The sequence below is a fragment of the Ictalurus punctatus genome, chromosome 17 (genome assembly GCF_001660625.3).
Source record: "Ictalurus punctatus breed USDA103 chromosome 17, Coco_2.0, whole genome shotgun sequence".
In the NCBI taxonomy this organism is placed as follows: Eukaryota; Metazoa; Chordata; class Actinopteri; order Siluriformes; family Ictaluridae; genus Ictalurus; species Ictalurus punctatus.
In genome coordinates this window covers 3555157-3580912 of record NC_030432.2, presented here as the reverse complement: position 1 = coordinate 3580912, position 25756 = coordinate 3555157, and the positions used below count along the sequence as shown (strand labels likewise).

General features: G+C 40.6%; 2 protein-coding genes across 9 annotated transcripts; one reads left to right on the top strand and one right to left on the bottom strand.

Annotated features, from left to right (window-relative positions):
- Positions 1-1417: 1417 nt before the first annotated feature.
- On the bottom strand, positions 1418-25754 carry gmnc (geminin coiled-coil domain containing). Of its 8 annotated transcripts, XM_047161216.2 has the most exons (9): positions 25634-25754; positions 20376-20683; positions 8845-9002; positions 8306-8392; positions 6883-6953; positions 5268-5421; positions 3328-3413; positions 3125-3241; positions 1422-3025 (listed from the first exon to the last, which is right to left on the bottom strand). In XM_047161216.2, exons 5-9 carry the CDS (start codon positions 6895-6897, stop codon positions 2252-2254), a joined length of 1146 nt encoding a protein of 381 aa, XP_047017172.1. In that variant the 5' UTR covers positions 6898-6953; positions 8306-8392; positions 8845-9002; positions 20376-20683; positions 25634-25754; the 3' UTR covers positions 1422-2251. The 8 variants fall into 8 exon arrangements, with proteins under 8 accessions (XP_053543144.1, XP_047017172.1, XP_047017171.1 ...); XM_047161215.2 differs by lacking the exon at positions 8306-8392 and having other exon boundaries at positions 6883-6989; XM_047161214.2 differs by lacking the exon at positions 8306-8392.
- Positions 20870-23489, top strand: LOC108277718 (trypsin inhibitor ClTI-1). Its single transcript, XM_017490558.3, has 4 exons — positions 20870-20989; positions 22755-22792; positions 23049-23158; positions 23287-23489. The coding sequence occupies exons 1-4, from the start codon at positions 20941-20943 to the stop codon at positions 23339-23341; spliced, it is 252 nt and encodes an 83-aa protein (XP_017346047.1). The 5' UTR covers positions 20870-20940; the 3' UTR covers positions 23342-23489.
- Positions 25755-25756: the final 2 nt, after the last annotated feature.

Here is a 25756-nt window from a genome sequence, read left to right as displayed (position 1 = left end):
TGACCCCGACTCACACACAAGGGTGGAAATAGAAAATATTGTTTAGAGCAGTTTCTTTTTTTCACTTCCACCTTGTTCATCATGGGTTATTTTTATTAATTCTGTCATCTTTGTACATTTATAAGCGGCTGTGCTGTAATAGGAAATGAATCAGCGATGGGGTGGTGTAGCAACCACAGCAATTTGACGAAGATTAAGATTTGTTTTTAATGAACGGCACGTTGTGCTTTTTATCTGATTAGAGTTACATTTAATGCCGTGAATCATCCACGAGACGTGTTACACCTTATGTTTTCCATCACGTTACCACCACGGCGTATCACGTTACCGAGAAACCAGACGTACTGACCGTAAGACGCCTTCCGTAAACGTTAAATAAACGTCTCCTTACAGAAAACGTCGCCGTATCATCGACTATCTGCTTGGTTTCTTTTGTGATTATTGTGGAGCGTCCGTCGTACCGTCGTCACGATGACGCGTTAGAACTGATCGGCCCGTCTGAGACACCTCCCGACCAATCAGATTTGAGAATTCGACGGCGCTAGGATAGTTTCGACTGTGGATGTTCTGGAGCACAAATGTGAACCGAGGGGTGAAAGGAACGGCTGTGATTAGACAAGGTGACCGAGGCAGACGTTTTATACAGTAAGATGACTTTTAATTCATCAACATTCTTTCTAGTAGTTGTTCCTTCTCTTCTCGGTCACCCGTGCTGCGTGTTGAAGGACAGAACGTGGTGCTGCATAATAAACACGCTTCCTGTTTGATCAAATCCGCACTGATTTCAGTCGCATTTTCACCAGCCGAGTTCTTACCCCGTCTGCGTATTAATCGATTCGTTTTCTTTACCGTCGCCCCTTTGAGTGACAGCATGAAGCCTGCAGATGATGCTTAAAACAAAAAAAATTAAGGCCTGAAGGCAGCTGCGGTCTATCTGCAGTCGAAGTGTGTTTAGAGTGATTTCCCTTACGTCACTGACGAGACCTCGTGATACAACGCATTGCTCGACGCTAATCGTCAAGCTACTGATAGAGATCGGATTTTAGCCTCCTATCTAGTCGTCGCCGGCACCTTGTAAAGGGTCATGTTGTGTTTATTATACCTATACGACGAAGAAAGTCTCAGAGGCGGACTCCCATTTGCAGACAGTGACAGAACATATAATTATATGCTGATCTCATCATAATGAGCTGCAACATGAGAGTATGGTGAGGGTTGAGGAAGTATCAGCTTCATCAGTTATCTAATGACCCCTATATGACCCCTTTGTCAACCTACCGGCTTCGTCGAGTCCTGAGACATCTTCCTCTGTCTCTCTGTCTCTCTCTCTCTCTCTCTCTCTCTCTCTCTGTTTGCGTTTTTCTTCCTCTTATCCCTTATGCATCACCCCAACCTGCTCTCAACATCTCCTTCCAATCTGGTGGGCATCTGTAGGGGGATTAACCGTGTCATTAGGCACAGACCACTCACCAGGTTCCTCCGCGGCTAGCTTCAGCGCCCCAACTTTCCCTGCCGTTCTGAGTTCCCACGGGGGAGGAGTGGGTCGCACCAGGCTGAGCGAGGGAGGGATAGAGGGTTGGAAGCATCCCGTTTTAGATCTCCCCCGGGAGGGATGTGGCCCATCTCAGACCCACAGGGCAGATCAGGGAGGGAGACTCTCCTGAGACCTGGAACCCCCCACCCCCCCCTCTTTTGTCTTTTAGGGGCGGGAGAAACAGAGGTGAGAAAGCGAGTGGGAGGGAAAGAGTGAGGGAAAAGGAGGGAAAGACTGAAACAGGTGTGAAGGAGAAATGGTATCAGGTTAGGGTTAACATCCAGATACGAGTATCGAAAGATGAATAGACGCTGTGTGTATTTCAGCAGTGTACTGTATTTATACTCGATATGTGCGAGAGGAGCAATTCAGACCATCCCACTTTTCAAAAGTTAGCACGCCAGACTGAAAGTTAGGAAATTAGGCAACACTGTGTACTTGAATTATTGTTTATTGATGATTGTTGTTTTTTTCCCCTAAGCATCTAATAGAAAGAGTCTGTGTTAATCACGTGTTAATCATTCAGAGCCAGATTTAACCAATTATACCAATATTTCTTCAAATACGTCATATATAATGGATTCCTATTATTGATTTGTAAGAGTGCTTTCATGGTTAGCTTCGTTTTGTCTCATGCCACGTCTTTTGTCCCCAAGAACCGTTTTTTATTTTGATTTTGTTTAAATAGATTAATAATATCCGATTCACATATTGGTTTTAAGAACACTGTTTAGGCACCCAGGTGAAATTCCATCCGCCTTGTGAGTCTCTGCGTGTGAAAGCCTGTCCTTGTGGGAAAGTGTGGGTCTTGACGCTGTTCTGCGGACTCAGCGACATGCTGAACGCTAAGTCCGTTCTGCTGCGCGTCGCGTGTGGCGTCGAGAACAGAGCACCCTCGTCCACGTAGCCGCGGCCGTGATGGAGCCGCTCTGAGCTCGGGACGTGCGAACGCTGAGGAGTCGACGCCGCTTTGGGAGGGGTGAAGTGCCCGGTAGGAACTTCGATACCTTGGAGCGAGCCCGTAGACGTGACGGTGTACATCCGTGACGCGCCGAGAGCCAAATAATCTGCGCTGTCGTCCATGCTGTGGCTGAAGCCACATGACGACTCTACTGCGCTGCTATATTCACAGTGGCTGTCCGAGTAAGGGCTGTACATGGTGCTGTCCTGCAGCGCAGGACTGAAATGGTCGGTGCTCGGCGCTGGAGAGCTGAAGGAAGGCGCTCTGTGCTCTGTCATAGGGCTGCTGAAACTGCTGTCCGTGTTGATGGTGTCCTCATCCTGCAGTCCAAGTGTTTCAAGAACCCAGGAGTCCAGCGGAGGCGTATCAGCCACCTCTTCGGCGGAGCAGAACTCCAGAGAGAGGTTACGGCACGTCCGCTTCTCCTCGCCGCCCTGCAGCAGCCGACTCACATTGAGGAAGTCTCTCTCGTGGTGTAGAGCTCTTTTCCTGTGCTGCACGTCTGCGCTTCTCTGAACAGAGAAAAGCGTCTGCGTGAGACAGAGAACGAACAAATTAAGGACGAAGTTACCGACTGCTAAATAAATACCGTTTTTAAAAGCGTAAACGTGGAAGTTTACTAAACATACCTTCGATTTGTCTTCGAGAGACTTCACATACGATGAGTTTAGAAACTCTTTGAGTTTGTTATTCTCTTCCTGGAGTCTGGCGAGTTCTTCTTCTTTCTGCATCAAGGTGTCCTGAAGCTGATAAGAAAACTAGTGTTAGCACGCTCATGCATCTGATACACGTGTCACTCTTTCATGAGGAACACAGTGTGTTGTAGTGGGACCTGCTTGTTCCGCTGGAGGTGAGGGGAGAGCCGGTCGGACCAGACGGAGTCGCGTAGAGCACCGTGCGCTGGAACCAGCTGTGGGACTAAAAGACAGAAAAAGTGGGCGGGTTTGAAATCTGAATTTGAATGCTGTTGTTTTGAATTTGTTTACCATCTAGGGTGGAATGAGTAAATAAATAAATAAAGGAATCATGGTTTGCAAAAGAGAAGTCTAAAATCTCCACTTTAACTCTTTAATGGTGTTGCCATACGGCAACAGTGAATTTAACTCCAGTTTTTTGCTAAAACAAAACTACTATTGTCCTATGAAGCTGGGAAAGGCGAGCTTTAACTTTGACATCACATAAAAATGCACTTTCACATGACCAGCAAGTGCGAACAGCACGTAATTTTCTGCAATCATATGGCACGGTGAACGTCATCATTAGAAGGCTGGGTAAAACTAGTTAAAGGAAAATATTTCAACACTATCTGAGATAAGTTAACATTTTTTTTATTATTATTATTGATATATTTTGAGTATTCTGTTAAATGGTGAAATGTAATTGTTGCCATATGGCAACAACATGCGATAACGGGACTGTGGTTCGTGCACTCGTGAACAGAAACAGGACTACACAGTAACAACGACATTAAATTTCTCTAATGGTATATTTATTCATTTCAGACATGATCGCAATCGCACCGTCTGAATTTACATTTCAAGCGAAAGAATGAACAAGATAGCCTACAAAAGTAAAAAGTTCTAACGTTTCATAAAGATTCATTAGGCTTTATTAAAGCGAGGGTAGACAGGTGTGTTCTGTGTTCAACTGCTGCATTTTTTATTTTGTAAGCAAATCTTTTTTTTTTTTTTTTTTTTTTTTAAAGTGTTTTGAATTTGAAATGCTCTATCACAAAGCGTGAAATCTGGTCTCAGATTGCTTTTTAGGCAAAGCACAAAATTAAATCTTTGACGCTATGACACAAATTTCTAAATACAAGAGTTGGTCAAATGAAAACGTTAAAAGTGTGACGTAAAAGACTTTTTGTTTGTTTGTTATAGAGGAATTCAGACACTCGTTAAGGGCTGGGGTAGCTGCAGTCAATGCATAATAATACGCTTATGTGACATTTTTGCAATAAACAGAGCAATTTTTTTTTTTTTTTTTTTTTTTTTTTTAACAAAATAAGGTTTTCATCTGACGCACCACCATATCAAAGTTCAAAAGTTTTCAAATTCCTAATGGCATTGTTCACTAACTATAATCTCTCTATAACTTCACACAGCCCCAGTCATGATTGACGCTACGAAAAACAATTTTATTATATTATATTATATTAAATATAGTTGTTTATAGCGCTTTAATTCTTTACGATTCATTAAACAGGAGTGTAGAAGGTTTCCGTGTCTGATTGATTTTGCCTGCAAGTTTAGATATTTAGAAAGCAAATCTAAAACATAAAAAATAAACCTTTTTTTTTTCTTCTTCTTTTAAAGCAAAGAGCGAATGCTCAGTAAAAATTCTTTAGAATTCATTCGGACTTTCAAATGCTTCTTCAGTTCAAAATTCAATTTCAGAGAATAGGGTACAAAATTCCAAATAATAACTTTAATAACTAATAAAATTCATGATCAAACTCCATAATTGGTGCTTTTGGAAGCTTTCTAAATAATAATAATAATAATAATAATAATAATAATAATAATAATAATAATAATAATAATATAGAGATTTTAAAAATAATTCCTTGATGTAAATAGTAACTTTGTAACTATAACCTAGGTTTTATAACCCCTTTTGTATAATAACAGAGTAAAGAGGAACAACAGGAAACGGAAATGAATTTCGACATGGTAAAGCCCGAGTGCGTGAATGGCGCGCGACAGCCGGGAAAAAAAATAAAGAAAAAAAAAACTCTCGCGCCTCTCATCCCGCAAATTTTATGCAACTTACGCTCGCGCTGGCAACCCGCGTCGTCCAAGCGACCGGCGTCCCAGAGGGAGACGAGCGTTGCCGTGGAAACGTCAACAGTGGCGCGAGCCGACGTAGAGGCGGAGTAGGCGCAGTCGAAGCGCGCATCTCGGCAGGAGAGGATGGAGCTCTGCATCTAAAATAAATAAATAAACATACAAACAAATAAATAAATAAATAGAACGGGCAAACGCGCAGCAGAGTGAGTGAGCTGCGAGCTGAATGAGAGAGATCAGTGATTTATTTACCCTGCAAGGGTCTTCTTTTGGAAGAGTTTAGAACTGAGAGTGCATAAATATCTCAAATAACTTCCACAGAACTCTCTCTCTCTCTCTCTCTCTCTCTCTCTCTCTGATTCATAGATCACTCCATCACTGTGCATTGCTCTTAACCGGAGTTTTTCTTCTGTTTTGGGTTTGTTGTTGTTGTTGTTGTTGTTGTTATTATTGTTGTTGTTTTAAACCAGAATAGTCACAATAGCCCTTCTTTTTCTGGCTGCACAATAGATCACCTTCAGACACGTGACATTAGAAACACCTCGTAGGCAAACTGAAATGCCCGTTAAGAGTTTCCATTTCCATAATGACACGACTAGCGCGCGCTCTAGATGCTTCTGCACAAGGTGTACATCCATGATGAAGGAGCGCTTTATCTAAAAAGTTGTCATTTTGTTGCACGAGCACTCGTGCATTTAATTTAACTTGACTCAACTTCCGTTTGTAATGTAACCCACTTCTGCTTGGGATAGATCTCTGAATGACAACATAACACAGCGTGCACACTAGAAAAAGACTCAAATGCAATAAATAAATAAATAAATAAATAAAATAAAGAGTCGCGCTGGATAAGGATAATAGTTAAGAGATGAAGAATAAGGGTGTTGTTGTTGTTGTTGTTGTTGTTGTTTGTTTAAGTAATTAGGCTATTAGACTCACCATTGCGCAGGCAGGATGTTAGGAGAAAGGCGCGAGCTGGAAGCGCGACAGAAGTCCCGGGAGCTCGTGAAAACCTTTGGGGAGGAGGAGGAGGAGGAGGAGGAGAGAGCGCGCGCGCTGTAGCACGAAATCAGAGTTTCATTCTAGCGCTCCGATTCAGGTGGTAAAAGACTGGCAGAGCGGTCACGTGATGTGCTGGGCCGTTGGCCTTCCAGATGCGCAACAACTGTCCTGGGCTGTGCGCTTTGTTTCAAGGAGAGAAGGAGGGATCTGAGGGATCCTGCTGCAACAGAAGTGCGCGCGCGCACGCGCGCGTGTGCGTGCGTGTGCGCGCGCGCGCTTGGGATGAAGATGGAAAGACATCAATGCGCACCTGTTGTATCGCACACTGACGACTCGTTAATATGTAAGCCCAGTAGAGGCAGTTCAGAGGCGTGATGAATTCATTTAGCTGCTCGGGTGAGGGGTGGACATGCTCACAGCTACCCCCAAACTCAGGGCTAAGTGAAATGTGCATTCCTTCGAGTGACACATTAACATTTACATTACTTCTGCGCACAGATGACAAGCATCTCTGCACACGTGCATGCTGCGGCGACACACTTTTTACTGTCATGGGACACTTTTGTGCTGTTTTTGTGCTGTTTTTTTAAACTACTGACCTCACTGCTGCACATCTTCTCTCCGTCTTCTTTTGTATAGTTGCTGGTTAGTGTAGAGTCGGGGTGTCAGACTTGTTTAGGGAACGGGGTATAAATGGGCTGGACTACTAATAATAATAAAGAAGAAGAAGAAGAAGAAGAAGAAGCCATTAACACATCACATCACACCAGTTGCGGTCATAAGTTTACATACGCAAAATGTTAATCATTTTTAAAATAATAATAATAATAACAATGAGCAGGATCATAAAAATTGCATTTTGTTTTTTCACATATCAGATGTTTATATTTTGTGTTCTACGTTCTGTGCTAGTCGTTCATGAGTCCCTTGTTTGTCCTGCGCAGTTCAACTATCCATTGTTCTTCAGAAAAATCCTCCAGATCCTGCACATTCTTTACTTTTCCAGCACCTTCTGCATACTTCAGGCTTTCCAGCAGAGACTATATGATGTTGAGATCCATCACTTCACACTGAGGACGACTGAGGGACTCGTACACGACTAGTACAAAAAGGTGCAAACATTCACTGACGCTCAAGAAGGGGGGTTGGGGGAGGGGTAAACTTTTGAACAGGACGATCGGTGTAAACTGTTGTTATTTTGCTTAAAACTCTTCTTTTTCATTTAGTACTGCCCTTCAGACGTAACACACAAGAAGACAAAAATAATGAAATGAGATTATTTCTGGATTTTTCTCCTTATAGTGGAATTTTTTTCACATTTTTTTAAAAATTTTAATCTAAAACACATATTCGAAATTCATTTTTGTGGGCCAGATTTGAAACTTTATTGTGCCGGGCCCAGCCCACGGAGCGTGTGTGTGTGTGTGTGTGTGTGTGTGTGTGTGTGTGTGTGTGTGTGTGTGTGTGTGTGTGTGTGTGTGTGGTAAAATGATCCACACACATCCCTATAACTTCAAATTGATGCAAGCACCCCAATCAGGATTTCAGGTTCTGGATGTAGATTTCTGCACTTTGGGGGTATCGAAGGATTTTGAATGAAGAGATTTAGAGAGGAAATGAGAAGCTTGAGAGGCAGGAGAGGAAAAAGAGGCAGGAGAGGCGTGGGTGTTAGCGTTTATTTCACTTCAGTCTAACAATTAAAACAATGTTGTGTTCTTCCTCTTTTCACCTGATACCCTTTTCTCTGAATGCGCTGTGTGGATGCGTGTGCACGTGTGGGTGGATGTGAGGGTGTGCTAGGTGCTGTGGATCAAAGATGATAGACGAAGAAGCAAAAAAAGTCCTCCATTTAACACATCTAAAGAGTTCTCCCTATGTCCTTGTGGGTTTTCTCCAGGTTCTCTGGTTTCCTCTTACCTCCCAAAAACCGGTGGGTTGGCATCTCTAAATTGCCCCTAGTGATGGACGAGTGTGTGTGGTGCCCTGCAATGGACTGGTTTCCCATCCAGGGTGTATTCCCACCTTGTACAGAGTGTGTTCATGGAATAGGCATCGGATCCACCCCGGTTACTGAAGACGAATGAATGAATGGAGCCATATTCACGGCCCCTGATTTACATAAAAATGGATGACAGATTAAAGGTCATGTTATAGGTTATGCCTTTTACTGGAATGGTTGGGAACTACTTTTCCAAATTGAGTATGAAAACACCAACCAAACTGAACAGTCACATATTAGACAACGCTCTCCACCACCACCACCACCATCAAAACAACATTTGAGGGAAGACCTTTTGGGAGAACAGTGTTCATCCCTCTAGTAAAATTCCAGACTCACATCTAAGAGCAGTCTGTAGTGCCTTAGCCTTACAAAGACACTTTAGGTTCCTTTAATATCCTTTAATGGATCTCAAATCATCAGAGATATCTGGTACTGGATCCTGAAGAGGGCTTGCCCACTGGATTCATGTCCTCAAAGTGCTCCTTTCATCTCTCAGCATTATCCCCAGTAGAGGTCAACACTACCCTGCACTCAGATGCCACATGATTTTCCAGAATACCTTTGATGCCATGTAAAAGTCTTTCTCCATGTGCTGTCTTGAGTCCTCGCATGACCAGGCTTTTGCTTCTGTAACACTTCTATCCCTCCTATATCTCGTATTTGCATCAGGAAAGCCCTCCATGAGCATCACTTGCAGGCTCAGATGCAGTCTCTGTGCTAGAAGAAAACACAAACGAAACATACAGAATGTTAAGGTAGGTCAAAATACAGCTAATCATACATATATAAAAGGTCAAAGATTAGTCCAGGGCAGCATTAAACAAGGCGTAGAACTTACTCGATTACAATGGTTGGAAAGACTTCGCAATGAATGGATGCCCATGAACCATTTATACAGCGAAAAACCAAAAGTGACCGAGAATTGAGTGATGGAGTTAGGTAAGCATGACCTATGCTGCCAGGAAGGAGAAATGTCCTGAATCCTCATTATGGCCTCCTTCATAAACATGTTGGTTCCATCACCACTGGTGTCACCAGCATGTCTCATCATGACAGGCACTGACAGAATTCTGACTATAGCCTCTTGCAGTTGCCTCTAATCTACATCGTCCACTTAAACTCAATATGCCTGTCCTTACTCATTAGGAAATCCCTTAAAAAGTGGAAATTTACCTCGAAGGACAATATAAACTACTGTTCAGCCAGGGTTTCACAGAGACTCACAGATTCAAAAAAAAAAAAAAAGCAGCCATCTTGTCCGCTGGGAAAACTCTACTATTGCGAGGCCTTCAGTCTGGGACTTGTAAGTATCCTTACACCCATCTCTTGGCCTTAACTCATAGGAAATCCAATGTAGTAGAACGATTAGTCTGATACAGTCTGGTTCAGAGACACATCTAGTCCATACCTCTTCCTCTCAGAAATCTATTCTATACGATTTGTATAGCACTTTTAACAACAAAGCAGCTTAATTAAAAAAATCAGGATTTAGACCTAGATCCATAATCAGCAAACCAGAGGCAGCAGTAGTAAGAAATAAGGAATAGATCTTAAGAGGAATCAGTCTCAAAAGGCAACTCATGCTCTTCTGGGTGACTTCAGATAGTGGGATTATAAATCATGAAAGGATCCAGTTGAATAAAGAAAAGGCAAAAATATTGATTGCATTGAAAGGACACTGGATATTTAATATGATCTTATTGTCAATTCTGGGATGAGCATTGGAAATTCCTTATGATCACAGCATCAGTGTTTAGAAGGTATACGTTCAGTTAAGATTATTCCCCAAAATGGGAAGTTTCTTAGGGTACTGTTAGGGATGTAACCGAATACGGATATGTTATTTGAATTAAACACGGAATGCATTCAAAATAGATACATGTTCGTGTGGTGCTTGAGTTAACACATTTAACAGTTTAATTGCCTTTCAAAACACTCTGTGCACAGGAAAATCCAGTTTAGACCAGCTTGGATCCTTGGTTAAGCTCATGTACTGATAGAACTGGTTGAACTGGAAATCCAGCCTGGTGAATCTGATTGTGATCTGGTGTGACAGCTTGTTTAAGTTGGTGAAAGCATGGTTAAACTGGTGTACCAGCCTGTTTAAGTTGATGAAAGCATGGTTAAACTGGTGTACCAGCTTGTTTAAGTTGGTGAAAGCATGGTTAAACTGGTGTACCAGCTTGTTTAAGTTGGTGAAAGTATGGTTAAACTGGTGTACCAGCTTGTTTACATTGGTGAAAGTATGGTTAAACTGGTGTACCAGCTTGTTTAAGCTGGTGAAAGCATGGTTAAACTGGTGTACCAGCTTGTTTAAGCTGGTGAAAGCATGGTTAAACTGGTGTACCAGCTTGTTTAAGTTGGTGAAAGCATGGTTAAACTGGTGTACCAGCTTGTTTAAGTTGATGAAAGCATGGTTAAACTGGTGTACCAGCTTGTTTAAGCTGGTGAAAGCATGGTTAAACTGGTGTACCAGCTTGTTTAAGCTGGTGAAAGCATGGTTAAACTGGTGTACCAGCTTGTTTAAGCTGGTGAAAGCATGGTTAAACTGGTGTACCAGCTTGTTTAAGTTGGTGAAAGCATGGTTAAACTGGTGTACCAGCTTGTTTAAGTTGATGAAAGCATGGTTAAACTGGTGTACCAGCTTGTTTAAGTTGGTGAAAGCATGGTTAAACTGGTGTACCAGCTTGTTTAAGTTGGTGAAAGCATGGTTAAACTGGTGTACCAGCTTGTTTACGTTGGTGAAAGCATGGTTAAACTGGTGTACCAGCTTGTTTAAGTTGATGAAAGCATGGTTAAACTGGTGTACCAGCTTGTTTAAGTTGGTGAAAGCATGGTTAAACTGGTGTACCAGCTTGTTTAAGTTGATGAAAGTATGGTTAAACTGGTGTACCAGCTTGTTTAAGTTGGTGAAAGCATGGTTAAACTGGTGTACCAGCTTGTTTAAGTTGATGAAAGTATGGTTAAACTGGTGTACCAGCTTGTTTAAGTTGGTGAAAGTATGGTTAAACTGGTGTACCAGCTTGGTGAAACTGTCAACCATGGGGAACCTGGTGGACCAGCTTGGGGAAGCTGGTAAACCTGTTTGATTGTGGCTAAACTGGAAGATCAGTTTGATTAAGCTGGTGAAAGCATTGTTTAACTGGTGTACCAGCTTAGTGACATTTTCTACTCGAAACAATAGTCCGCACTTCTGTGAGGTATTATGTGGACATGTGATACTATAATGCACTGTCAATTTCTTTCATTCTTTCCACCTGTTACTTCACTTCATTTAATTCACAACCATGTGAAAATGTATGCATTTAAAATAAATAGGTTTACCGAACACGTTGCAGAACAACAGAACAGAAACCTAGCCTAGCAGAAACCAGCGTAGTCTATTCTGACCTGTTAATCCAGGCTCATATACAAGCTTAACCAGTTCAGGATCCAAGCTGGTCTAAACTGGATTTTCCAGCCAGGATTTGTATATTTGGGACGTATTCCTGAAAGGGGCACGTCGATCACTGACAGTCTGGCTGTGGTTTATCCAACTGAATAAGCAATGAATTGCTGGTAATTAAATAAAGAGGTCTTTTTGTTGCTTGTAATAATTAAAATATAGAATTTGATGCCAGGCCGGGATCTGCAATCTGATGATACACTATCTATATCGTGATGAACACACTTGATACCTGCAATGTCGTCACATCTTTTCCTAACTTTGTTTTCAATTTAATAATTACAAACTCGGATTGGAAGCAGTTGGTTTTATGTTAAAATTTTGTACTGAACATTTAAAATTGTAAAGTGTATTTTTAAAGATTTATTCTCTGAATTTCTTTGTACTATTTCTTATATTTATCCTTTGCAGTTCAAGTAAGTTATTTGAGCTTTTTTAGTAGTTTAATTTATCATAATTTGTTGGTGTTTTTTTTTTTTAATGGAAAACTATTAGAAGTTGGTTAGCAATTCAAATTTTTTCAAACTACTACTGTCCGGTTAAAGCAAAAATACATTACTGTGTTTATTACATACACAATGTTAAACTTTTAAAGTCGCAAAATGACGTTGGCCCAACTTCTATTTTATTTGTCCCTCGTGTTCATTTCTGCTAGACTGTGAGTCCGACCTGTTGAGCCTACGGAGAGCTGCTTTAATTAAAGGCAGAAATGGCAGCTTGGGTAATTAAGGGCAGAGCTGTTTGTCAGGTGCCCCATTGTGATTTGAATGGTGGTTTTTCACTCCCCACTTTCCCTAATGCTCCGGCTTACTCCCTCACTGTCTGTCAACCAGCCTGCCTGTCTGTCAATCTGTCTGTCTTTAAAGGCCCATACGTTATCTTGAAGATTAAAATGGTACGAAAAGTTCAAAGAAAACAAGTGCTGGTGGTGCGCTCTCCTTAAAGCCAGCCACATCACAGATGCTGATTGACTGATGCTGTTCTTTAGGATTTTTTGGGAGTCTTTATATGTCACACTCATGTTTTTTCCTATTTCCATTTGTAAAAGACAGCTGCTCGGCTCTATTTCTTTCACTCAAGTTATGTACTGCTTGATTTTGGGTCTGCTCGGTAATCCCTTTTTTTTAACTTACACATAGATGCTTATCGTACTACACACACTCCTTACGTCTCCTCTCCCACCTCAGTACCAGTTCTCCCGCCTTCTTTACGAAGCAGTTGGGCAGTTAATTGCTTCCACTCTGGGATGGTAATGAGAGTACAGGTGGAGATACCTGGGCAACGAACCCAGTTCCATCCCCCCATCACCCCCCCCCCCCCCCCCCCCCAAGCCCAGCTGTCCTGCAGCCTGGGCCCTTTCTGCCTTAAACACTCCCACAGAGAGCCCTAATGACCAGCCGAGCCTGTTCAGGGTTTGTTGGCCAACAAGCAGCATCCACTGGGGGCCTGCAACCTATGCCTCCTGTGGCCCCAATGACTGCGAATCACATATCGGTGTAAAAGTCAAAACAAAAGTCATCACTCTTGACTTCTTCACGGGGGTCCCCTTTTTACCCCTTTAACTTATACTCCCCCTTCTTAAACCCTCATCTCATTATTAACACCCTCCCCCTTAGAGACTTACACTGGAGATTACACTCCAGACGCGTGGAGAAGCAGACTCCGTGGATTTATTACACGCGGCAATGCTAAGCCTCTTTTACGTGAACAATAGTCTCCAGCAGAGTCTATCCTGCCAATTAAGCCCAGGGCTTTCTCCAGCTCTCCAGCCTGCTCTGGTTGCCGCACTCCTCGCCTAGTCGCGTCGCATCGGCCCCCTGCCAGGTTCAGGCATGCTCCATACACACACCTCAGCTCTAAATATGCTCCTTTTGTGTGTGGGAAGGAAGGCCATATTGGTTTGGGAAGGACGCGAGTGGACCCCCCAAGGGTAGAACTTGCCGCCAAGTGGCATCAAAGTGCCGCCGGATGACTCAGAGAGTTTTCCTCACCTCACCTTTGACAAGTTCATGTTCCTTCTGCCACCTGGCTTTACAAAACACCTCCTGGCTATAAGATACAAATTACTCATTTCAATTTTTGCATTTGTGAATGGCATATTGCCGATTAGGTTGTGTTTTATTTTGGGGTTGCTGGTTTTTGTTTTGTTTTTTTGTAAAATCATTATGGTAAACAATCTGCTCATTTTTAACAGCACTCAGATTACAATACAATGAATGAATGACCTCTTCCTCGGTTGAAGAAGAGGTCGTGTAACTCAGTGGATTAGGATTAGTACTCAGAAAGGAATATTCAGCGAGTGTTCCTGACAGTTAGTAAAACTTCCACCTGAGTGGATTCTCTCCTGGAAGAAGTTGGCTTTTTTTCATCTCCATCCATCCATTTTCCTATCCCAGGGAACTCTGGGGCACAAGGTGCGGGACACCCTGGACGGGGAGCCAACCCATGGCAAGGCATGATCGCACACATTGCGGACAATTCTGGAAATGCCAATTAAATGCTCGTCTTTGGACTGTCGGAGGAAACCCTTGAAGCACAGGGAGAACATGCAAACTCCATGCGCACAACGTGGAGGCAGGATTCGAACCCCCGACCCTGGAGGTGCGAGGTAAACGTGCTGACCACTAATCCTAAATTTCAATCAAATGTGCCAAATTTAGGTCTGGTACTAAACCTAACTTTACATACATGGCCCTGAATGAGGCAGACATTATAGTAATGTCATGTGACTCAAAAATCTCCAAAGGGATTTACTCATCTACACATTTGATACACACTTGTGTGATGATGTTGGTGTGAATAATATCACTGAGTTATATATTCGTTAAGGAATAAAATAAGAATTTAACAAAAAGCGAACAAGAATGTTCTACTCCGACAAGGACAGGCAATCCCGCAGTGATCCCAGTTTCTGGCAGTCTGTAAGTTTCTGTGTGTGTGTGTGTGTGTGTGTGTGTTGTGCGTGTGTGCAAAGCGCGAGTGAAGATTACAGAAACGCGATCCGTCCTGAACCCTGCCACTTTACTTACATGGCAGTGTTTCATTTCGCGTCTTTGTGAATGAGACCATTAGATGGTCAATGAAAAGTAGGATTGCGATGGAATGTTTAAAGCCTTCCTCCTCGACCCAGCCACTTTCAGCGCCTTCAACATAAACGTTACCTGCTGCCCCAGAAGACGGCTCATGTGACACCCGGTGCCACGCGGCACGCCCCCAACACCCACTCACTCCCATTCTGAAACAATAGACATGCCGCCTAAAGATGACCTCAGGTTCTGCTGCTCTTTCATATAACCTAGGTTTAAATTTTTTTTTTTAAATTTCCTCCTGGACAAAACGTTCTACAGGAGCCCCAGAGCGTGTGCGATACAGAGAAAGTTCTTCAGAGCAGAAAGAGATCGACGTAATTGTTTTCAGATCACTCCGTAAAGTAGGGGCGTTCAACAAAAAATCGTGAAGATCCGGTTTCATAAAATCCCTCGCTTGCTTGCTTGCTTTCAAAGGTCTGCTCATGGCTCTAAAAAAAAAAAAAAAGACTGGTCTGATTTGTATTGGTGCTTCCCAGTGATGATTGTCATGATTTTCATCTCTGGCAAATTTTCAATGAAATGCAAATTACTCCCCGGTACATCAGATTCTATATATTCTATATATGATTATATTCATTATTTAGCTAATGAGCTGCCAGTGGACGACCCCTAACCTAAAATGTTCCTCCACATGGGGTATATCACTTGACCAGTAGAGATTTGCCAGTTTCCAGCAACTGATTGAAAGAACGTCAAGAAACGTTCACAATCTCAAACCAACAAATTCATCTGCAACTTTTCCCACACAGGTGCATTTTGGTTTAAGTGACTACGGGATTGGGTTACGTGAAAGAGAAGCGTGTCTCTCTAACAGTTCTCTGCCCTCTGCTGTTCTCTAAACGAGAGAAATAAATAAATAAATCAAAAATATCTCATATGTTCTGATCCGCAAAAGAATGTTAAACTCTTTCAAATCTGCCCTAAAATGTCCTGTAAAAATCACCCTGTAAATGTACAGTAACTCACCACCAGCAGAGATCACACGTAGCTACTATAATTAATATTTACAGCATGCTTACAGTAATGTTTGATTACACTGATCGTACTGCATTGTTAAATAGAGCACTAAGAGTATTGTATATATTGCCGACAGCATATTACTGTGAAACGAAATTTCTTACACAAAGTTTTTACACCCTTTACTTAAATCATTACTTAAATATGTAAATAATATAAAAATAAACAATAATATTAATAATATTTGGCCTCCTGAACATTCCATTCACACCATTTTGATCTTTATCAAAATCCTGATTAGATTTATTTCTTTATACGTAGGCCTACTTGTCGTGTTTATGAGGTTTGGATTAAACCTTTTCCATTCATTTCCCCAGTCGAACAATAATCCTTTAATAACGATAATAAAAATATATATTTTTTAAACGTATCTTCGATGGTGGATAGCGCGTTGTGATTTTCGGCACTTATAAACTCACGGACCCCTTCTGGAAACGCTTCACAGACCCCCAATTTGAGAACTGTACAGTAGTAGTGTAAAAATCACTGACGCTCTGACAGTGATTAACTGCCGGGTGTGCGTACATACAGTATTATGATAGATCTGAAAGGCAAAAATCCTTTTGACTGAAAGAAAAATATGTGTTCATTCAATTTAAATCACTGCAATGCATTTGACAAAAAAAAAAATCTTGAAAGTTAGAAACTGATCTATGTAATGAATAAAACACTTGGGGGTGTGCAGTTACAGGGAAATAATCAACGCTGGGGTGGTGTGACGCAACCCAGAGTTACCGCAACCACCCTGAAGCTGATGATTTGCCTATAACAGCACATCCTGACATGTGTTATTCCTCTTATTCTGAACCAAATTATCAGCTATTACAATTTATAATTCATTTTAATGAATGACGCACTTTTTTAAAGAATTTATATTTACATTTAATATTATGGAGTGATTTCCCGTTAACACTTACGCTTTAGCAGCTATAAACAGTCTATAAACAGGGTTTTTTTTCTCTTTCTTTAATATAATAAGATATAGATATATATGTTGGACTTCTGATTGGAAGGTCGTGAATTCAAATCCCAGCACCACAAAGTTGCCAGTGCTGGGCCCTACCAAGGCCCTTAACCTTCATGTACTCAGTTCTATAAAATAATTCTACAATTATAAGTTACTCTGGATACAGTAAGAGCATCTGCCAAATGCCACTTTTATACCCTGTGCGTGAGCGGTTACCATGGAAACCATACCGTATATGACAGAGTGTCTTATGTAAAATACGTAAACCTGTCATTTACTGTTGGAGCTGAGAATTCAACAGTGATGTGGTATATGTACAGTATCCTCCAAAAGTGAGTACACCGCTCACATTTTTGTAAATATTTGATGATATCTTTTCATGTGACAACACTGAAGAAATGACACGTTGCTACAATGTAAAGTAGTGAGTGTACAGCTTGTGTAACAGTGTAAATTTGCTTCCCCTCAAAATAACTCAACACACAGACATTAATGTCTAAACCGCTGGCAACAAAAGTGAATACACCCCTAAGTGAAAATGTCCAAATTGGGCCCAATTCGCCATTTTCCCTCCCCGGTGTCATGTGACTTGTTAGTGTTACAAGGTCTCAGGTGTGAATGGGGAGCAGGTGTGTTAAATTTGGTGTCATCGCTCTCACACTCCCTCATACTGGTCACTGGAAGTTCAACATGGCACCTCATGGCAAAGAACTCTCTGAGGATCTGAAAAAAAGAATTGTTGCTCTAAATAAAGATGGCCTAGGCTGTAAGAAGATTGCCAAGACCCTGACACTCAGCTGCAGCACGGTTTTGAGGGGACTGCAAATTTACACTGTTACACAAGCTGTACACTCACTACTTTACATTGTAGCAAAGTGTCATTTCTTCAGTGTTGTCACATGAAAAGATATCATCAAATATTTACAAAAATGTGAGGGGTGTACTCACTTTTGTGAGATACTGTATATTTAAAAAAATAAATAAATAAAGCAAATTAAAAGTAAATAACAATAAATAATAGACATAAAGGTGGATCTTAGTGGTTAATAGAATGTGAGTAAAGTATAAAGATATAAAATTACACAACAAGACACTGGACGTTCGGAACATCACCGAGTCTCTGTCCTGGAATCAAACAAACCCAAAATTAACGTGACGCGTGATGAATTTACTAATCGTGATATTAAAGGAATCAGACTCAAACATTTCAAGTTTCGTGTTACAACATGAAAGTATAAAAGTCCCGCGTGTGCAAGCAGCAGTGTGGGAAGTAGTGTTTGTACATATGCGCAAGACCTTTGTCCATCTGCTTTGAGGGGGCCATGGCATGAGCCCAGGATTCCGCCCGAAACATCGCTTCTGCTTCAACTGAAAACAAGTCCAAAACACAAGCAATAGCCCTAATCTGAATGAATGAACGAATGGTTTCTACTTCATTTACAAACCCAGAGACGCACGGCTCCATCTGCCGTCACCTCTACACGCATCGTACTGAATTCTCACGTAGTTCACATATAAACTCAAACTACAAGTAAAAACGTTTGGACACGTAACTACTTACTAAAATGCATTATGATGGACAGCTTTATTTATACACAGGCACTAACTCGACCAGTCACGTTTGTCTTAGAAACAAACAAACAAACAAAAAACGATCATAATGTCCTGGAGGAATCAGTGCGGCTGACGTTACCCGCTGAACCTAAGAACAAAACTTGATTTCTTTCTTGCCTCAGACGGAATTGCATAAAGTGAAAACAAAACAAACACAGAAACAGCTTGGGCATGTGTAAAGAATGTGTGTGTGTGAGAGAGAGCGAGAGAGACCCGACATAAACAGTGCCAACCTCTGGACATGAGCCAAGCCTGGAGGGGTGACACTGCAGAATGAGGGTCCTTATTGCTTTCTATCAAAAAAAAAAAAAAAGAAAAAAGAATGAAACCCAGAAGCTGGAGAAAAAAAAAAGGGAAAAAAAACCTCTCAGTCGCACGATTACTCAAAACGTCACCCAACAAACAAACATCCAGTTTGCTTTTCATTTACGTGGATGATTCCAGATTTATTTTCTCACCATTTTCTTTCCTGGCAGCATTTTTGCTTTTAAATGAGTAACAGAGGTCGAGTTTTGTTCCAGTACCTAGCCTCCACGCTCATACGGGCATTCTAACGATGGTTAGAATAAGTGGTTTTAATTAATAATGTATTCCCAGCCTGTAATAAGCGTAAAAATTAGCATAAGGGTAGCGTTGATGCACTTTCATCGTAACCTCGACAGTTAATATCGCCATATCAGACAAAAGAATGAAATCACTTTCTTCTTCTCAGGATCCTCAGGAAATTCAGATGACGCAACTTCATGTCGAAAACGGAGTGATTCGAGGGGTGTTTGTGAAATATGAGGTTATTACGAGCGGGACACGAGCGCGCCGACTCCCTCACATACTATGACAGTTGTTATTAGCTTGTTAAATGAGCTTACTAGTAAACAAAATGCAACATGATCCAATATAGACATGGAAAGAGGGTTTTGCGCTGCTCCTGACACTTTTATTAGAGGAAATAAATGAATATTTCTTATTTTAAACGGCTGTTTGTTAACTGCTGCCATCTGCTGGTCAAAAATTGATCATATTGTCACTTTTTACACAATTTCTTTAATATAATGTCTCGTTTTGGGCATAAAATACATTTTAAACATGTAGAAAAGGATGATTAAGCATGGATTATTCCACATATTTAATAAAGGTGAATGTGTTCGGGTAACGGGGTTAAATAAGAACCAAAATGTACATTTAATTATAATTAATTAATTATATAATATATATAATATATAATAATAATATATATAATATATAATATTATATTACATTATAATTATATAATTATATAATAAAGAATTATATTATATTATATTACTATTATAATTATATTATAATTAATTATATAATTATTATAACACTTCAAATGGCGTATTATTTTTGCATTAATACTTGAATCTCATGCTTAACAATCCTTTTCTACATACAAGACATCTAGGTTTTTTTTTTTTTTTTTTTAATGTACATTTTGGTTCTTATTCAACCCTGTTACCTGAACACATTCACCTTAATTAAATATAATAAAGTCACATTGTTCAACAGGACGTCACATGGTACCCAAATTTTCTGAAGATCACAGGAAGAAGAAAATTAAGTTCTCTCGTTCTTTTTTTTTCTCTTTTTTTTAAATTCTTTTCAGATACAGTCTGATCTTGTAGTCTCTTTGAAACTACAGGCTTCTTGCACTTTCTGTAGTAAATAATCCAAGGCCATTACAGAAAAATAATAATAATAATCCGAAGAATGCTATAAATATATGTAGTATAATTCTATACGTGTGATTGTATAATAGTATATAAATGTACACTCTCATGTGGGTGATAAAAGGGAGTAGGTCGAAATGTTTAGACTATATTATTCGTAATTTACCGCCTCGTTATATTTGAGTTATCGCTTTATTTCAGCCGATTTTCTAATGAGTTTGATTTGGTATTTAATCGATCAATAAAAAGTGGTGGCGTTCACATACTCACCGGCCACTTTAATAGGAATACCTGTACCTCTTTATGCAGCTAGAGAACATCGCCTGATCGTTCGATTGATAGTTAGATCTTCAGCTGTCCAGTTCTGGTGATCTTGTGCCCACAGATTCCTGTTCTTGGCTGACAGGAGTGGAACCTGACGTAGTCTTCCGCTACTGTAGGTCATCCGCGTCACGGTTCAATCAATATACTGTGTGTTCTGAGATGCTTTTCTGCTTAGCACGGTAGTAAAGAGTGGTTATTTGAGTTGCCGCAGCCTTCCTTACAGTCTGGCCATTCTCCTTCTCGACAAGGTGTTTCTGCGTATAGAAAATCTAATGGTTGGTGATTCACATAAATGTGTTCAGGTTTAGTCAATGTTTTGACTCCTAACAAATCCACAGTGGTTACTGCGGTCATTCTGGAGATCAATGCAGATATAGTCAGAAAATGTTTGTGAAAAAATATGGGAACTCGACTGAAACAACAAGGCAGGAACATGGGAGGAGGGCGGGGTGTTAGCCGAAAGTAGAGTGAAGCACACACACACCTGCTTTATCTCACACACCCTGCAATCATGAAAGTGGCTACTCTGTGCTGTGTTTCTCTTCTCCTTTTCCTCTCTGGTGAGTATCAGCTTCTAAGTTAATAACATAAAAAGTATATAGGGTTGTGTTCCAAACTGAGGGGTGTATATAAATTTCTGGCATGATACAGGTTGACAAATAATCTTTCAATAAAGCTTGTTGCTGATTTCTGCATGAGGAAATTAATATATATATATATATATATATATATATATATATATATATATATATATATATATATATATATATATATATATATATATTCCCCCTTCTAGAGCAACTGCTTGTATAGTTCAGTGCGCCTACCATTAAAAATGACTGCTTAGTGAATTGAACTTATATCTTCTTCAGCCATAATATCTGACTGAGATCTTAATCTAGGTTATAGCTGCTATATAGTTCTAAGTTCTACTTTATTGTGTTGCACCACACATCACATTTTTCCTCCGGTGCTGATATGCAAACACTCCTCGTTGTGACGAAGCTGGCTCTTCCAAGCAGGCTATATATCTGATAACTCTCTCCAATATTAAACTGAAGTGAGCTCAGAGTGTTTGTAAGCTCACAACACTTTCCATATAGTACTATCTACTTTCTGAAAACATACTACAATAGCAGACACAAATAAAGGAAGGTACAAAAAGAGAACAGGTGTCCATAATCAGCGGAGTTCCCACGCCGTTTTTGTAACAGCTGGGATTTTCCCAGAAAATTCCCATGGTCTACAGTGACTTACAAATTTAGATAGGGTTCATGATGTCCGTGAAACACGTTGCACTTTTAAGAGTTTAGAGTTACGTTTAGCTAGTTCCTGTTATCACTTATTTTATAGCTAGAAACGGTCGTTTCCTCACTTTCTCTTGAAGTTAATAAGACGAATAAACACAGCTTGGCATGTTACTGAGAAACTGTACAGCGCAAATTCTTCTGTACTAAAACTAAGCGTACAGAGCTAACAATACTGAGGGGGACTGAGCTAACAAAACGGAATGTGCTGAGCTAAATTAAAATAAAAAAAGAGTGAAACAAGCTAGCTAAACTGAGTGAAACAAGCTAACATAACTCTGTGGGATCAGGCTAACAAAACTGAGGGGTTTGAGTTAACCCTACTGACTGGACCGTGTTAAACTGAGTGAAGTGATCTAGAAAACCTGAGTGAACTAAGCTAACTAAATTGAGTGGCCTGAGCTAACAAAACTGAGGGGGATTGAGCTAACCAAACTAAATGTACTGAACTAAAAAAAAAAACTGAGTGAAACAAGCTAGCTAAACTAAGTGAAAATTGAATGGGATCAGGCTAGCAAAACTGAGTGTACAGAGCTAACAAAACTGAGTGAAACAAGCTAACATAACTGTGTGCGCTCAGGATAACAAAATTGAGGGTTTTGGGTTAACCACACTGACTGGACCGTGCTAAACTGAGTGAAGTGATCTAGAAAACCTGAGTGAACTAAGCTAACTAAACAGAGTGGACTGAACTAACAAAACTGAGTCCTATTACCTTGGCACTTACTAGCTATGTGTTTCCACTCTGCACAGACCTAGCAGGGTTGGGGGGGGTTGTTTGTTTTCTGCTTTTTTTCTGCTAACCAAGAAATAGCTTTAACCGGGAATATAAACGACTGGGCGTGTTACAGTTTCACAAATAATCTTTCAATAAAGCTTGTCTCTGAATTCGGAAACTTAACTATCGGGCCTTGTATAGCGAGCTGCCTATCGTCCATCTGTGAAAATAACAGGGTTTATCTATGCGAGGTGTTTTGAAAAATATTTGTTTATCTTCGAATACATTTTCTCCGTGCAGCTGTCATATCAGCAGATCAAAGGTCCCAGCCCCGAGAGGTAATCTCTTAAACTCATCTCACAATGTATTGTACGATATGACGCTGATAAATGGCATTGTAAGTGTAAAGGAATAAAACACTTCGGGACGTTCTGTTGCAGGAAAATAATCAACGTCAGGGTGGCGTGATGTGGCCTGACGCACAGCTCGTCCCCAAAGTGTTTTATTCCATTTCTTAGGCAGCAATTTGCCAACGATTACACATTGTTTAACTGTTTATTATTTATTGAAGTATGACACTGTGATCTGTGACAGGCTGAGTGTGAAAAGTATGCGACTCTAACGTGCACCCGTGAGTTCGACCCAGTGTGTGGTGACGATGGCGAAACATACTCAACCGAATGTGTTCTCTGTATGGAAAATAAGTAAGGCAATACACAGTTTAAAGTTAAATAAAGGGCAAGTGCCTGTGTATTTATCGTATATGTGTCACCTCAAGGCAGTTGTACTTGATTTCATTTTTCTTCTCTTTTTTTTTCTCCCTTCGGCGCAGAAAGCGAAACCAACATGTGAAGGTGATGCACAAGGGAATGTGTGGAAGTCCTTAAGTCTACCACACAGAGGAATTCCTCTACATTGCAATGAGAAGACAGACCAAGAGATCTGTTCCCTAATCATAAGCCAGGAATTCCTGCGATACGGTCATCTGACTAATCCCTAAATTCTGTTCATGAACAATTAAAAGATCTAAGCATTGTTTGTCTTGTTTCTTTAAGAAAGCCCTGTGCTCGATAACACGCTGCCTTCTAACAGTTAAACATCTAAAAAGAATTACCTATGAGATAGCAGCGGGAAATCTGTGAAGAAAAGAGACAATATGGTACCTGTGAATATCGTATCGTATTCACTCACGTGAGTAAGTACTGTAATATAAGTACAGGGGCGGAGAAAGTACTGAGAAATTATACGTAAGTGAAAGTATAGATAATCAAGTTATAGTTACTCAATTAAAAGTGGAAATAAACTTCCAGCCAAGCAATGTGTTCACATAAAAGTCAAAAAGTTGTTACTTTTATATGTGTTAAAAAGGTCAAACGTAAAAGTTTTTAACTGATAAAATTCAATTAATGGCATTTTTCCATGTAAAGAGTAGCTTTTGTCATGTTTGGTATTAAAGCAGCCATGATATTTTTCCTGAAAACATCATGAAATCTCTGTAACATGGCAATATTTACCATTAGCGAGAATTTGAATTCTGGCATTAGACTAGGCTTGAAAAAAAAAAAAAACCTTAGTTAAATATTCAATTCAAATCAATTCAGTTTTATTTGTGTAGCACTTTTAACAATGGACATTGTCACAAAGCGGCTGTATATAAATCCGCATATTATTTTTGAATGAAACGTTATCCCTAATGAGCGAGAGAGAGGCGACGGTGGCGAGGAAAAACTCCCTGAGAAGACATAAGGAAGAAACCCTGAGAGGAATCAGATTCAAAAGGGAACCCGTCCTCATCTCAAGTTTCTTTCATCAAACTGACATCATCAACTGTTCAATGATGGAGGCTTGAGTGTAAACTGTTCTTAAAATGTCTTAAGGATATATAGCCAGTTAATGTGACCAAATTAGCGAAAGAGATGCTTCATTTAATATGAGTCTTTGTTTACTCCATCATATTGAAACATTTTACTGAGGTAGGGCCAGGGGTGCTCGTCGTCACGTTCCACACTCGAGTCTGGTGGATTATTCGTATTCAAATACACACAAATAGCTATAGCACTAACTGCAGTGCATAACATGAGAAGGTCATGATGAATTGGTACGATTCTTGACAGTTGTTTTTCCACGTCAATGAACTTGGATTGGATGCTACGATGAAACGACTGGACACTAAACAGCCTGTTTGATTGATCTTCAGCGTACGGTTATTGGCTGGATGAGGGATGAAGAGACCTTACAGGTAATGGAGTTTCGTGGGATGTACTGTATGTAAATGTGTAAATGTGTCTCAGAATGAACAGACGTTGACTTTTATCAGATCAGTAGTCCTTCAGTGTAGTAACAAGAGCATTTGCATACAGGAGGCACAATAAAGCAGAGTTTTCTTTGGACAACATATATGAACATGCCCAGCTATTTAGAGAAGCTTGGATATGAGCATTCAGGTTGTTATATAATTCAATATTCCATATGGCAGGTAAAGGAAGTGCTGCATTCAGCGCACTTTGACCCTGACAACGACATTGTCCTCTATTGCGATGCTTCACCCTATGGCGTTTGGGGCAGTTTTAAAGTCCACGGTCACTCTCGCAAAACAAGAGTGTCTGTAGCAAAGCTGAGGCAAAGTGCAATGTTTTGTGGAAACCCAACATTGCTCATCAGCCTGAGAACACAATGAAGCATGGTGGTGGTAGCATCATGTTCTGCGGATGCGGTTCATCAGCACGGACTTTGGATTTGAGGTCCTCAGGGACGGAACAAGCACAGGGCAATCTTAGAAGAGAACCTGTTCCAGCCTGCGAGACAACGAAGCGAAGGTTCAACTTTCTACAGGACAAGAAACCTTAAGTATACTGCCAAAGCTACTCTGGAGTGGTTCGAAATCCAAAACAGGACTGTGCTGGAATTCTCCATCCAACTGAGAATCTGTGACAAGACTTGAACATTGCTGTTCACCAGCATCTTCCTTCCAATCTGACAGAGCTTGAGTAATTTTGCCAAGAAGAATGGGCAAATATATCAAGATCCAGATGTTGGTTTCCCCTAACGTTTCCCCTTTAGTATTGCATAATGAAAAACCCCAGACAGACAGACACACATGCAGTCCACACAGATTGGTGATGTGATCTAGATTTACCGTGTGACGTCGGTGGTCCTACTTTATTAGTCTTAGTCTTTACCTGCACAAATGATTATTCTGTAATGCAGATGGCAGACAACGCAGACAATTTTCTCCACTTGATTCCCAAACGCTAGTCTCGTGAAGACAATCATAGAGCTAAAATCACAGGTTAAATTTCTAC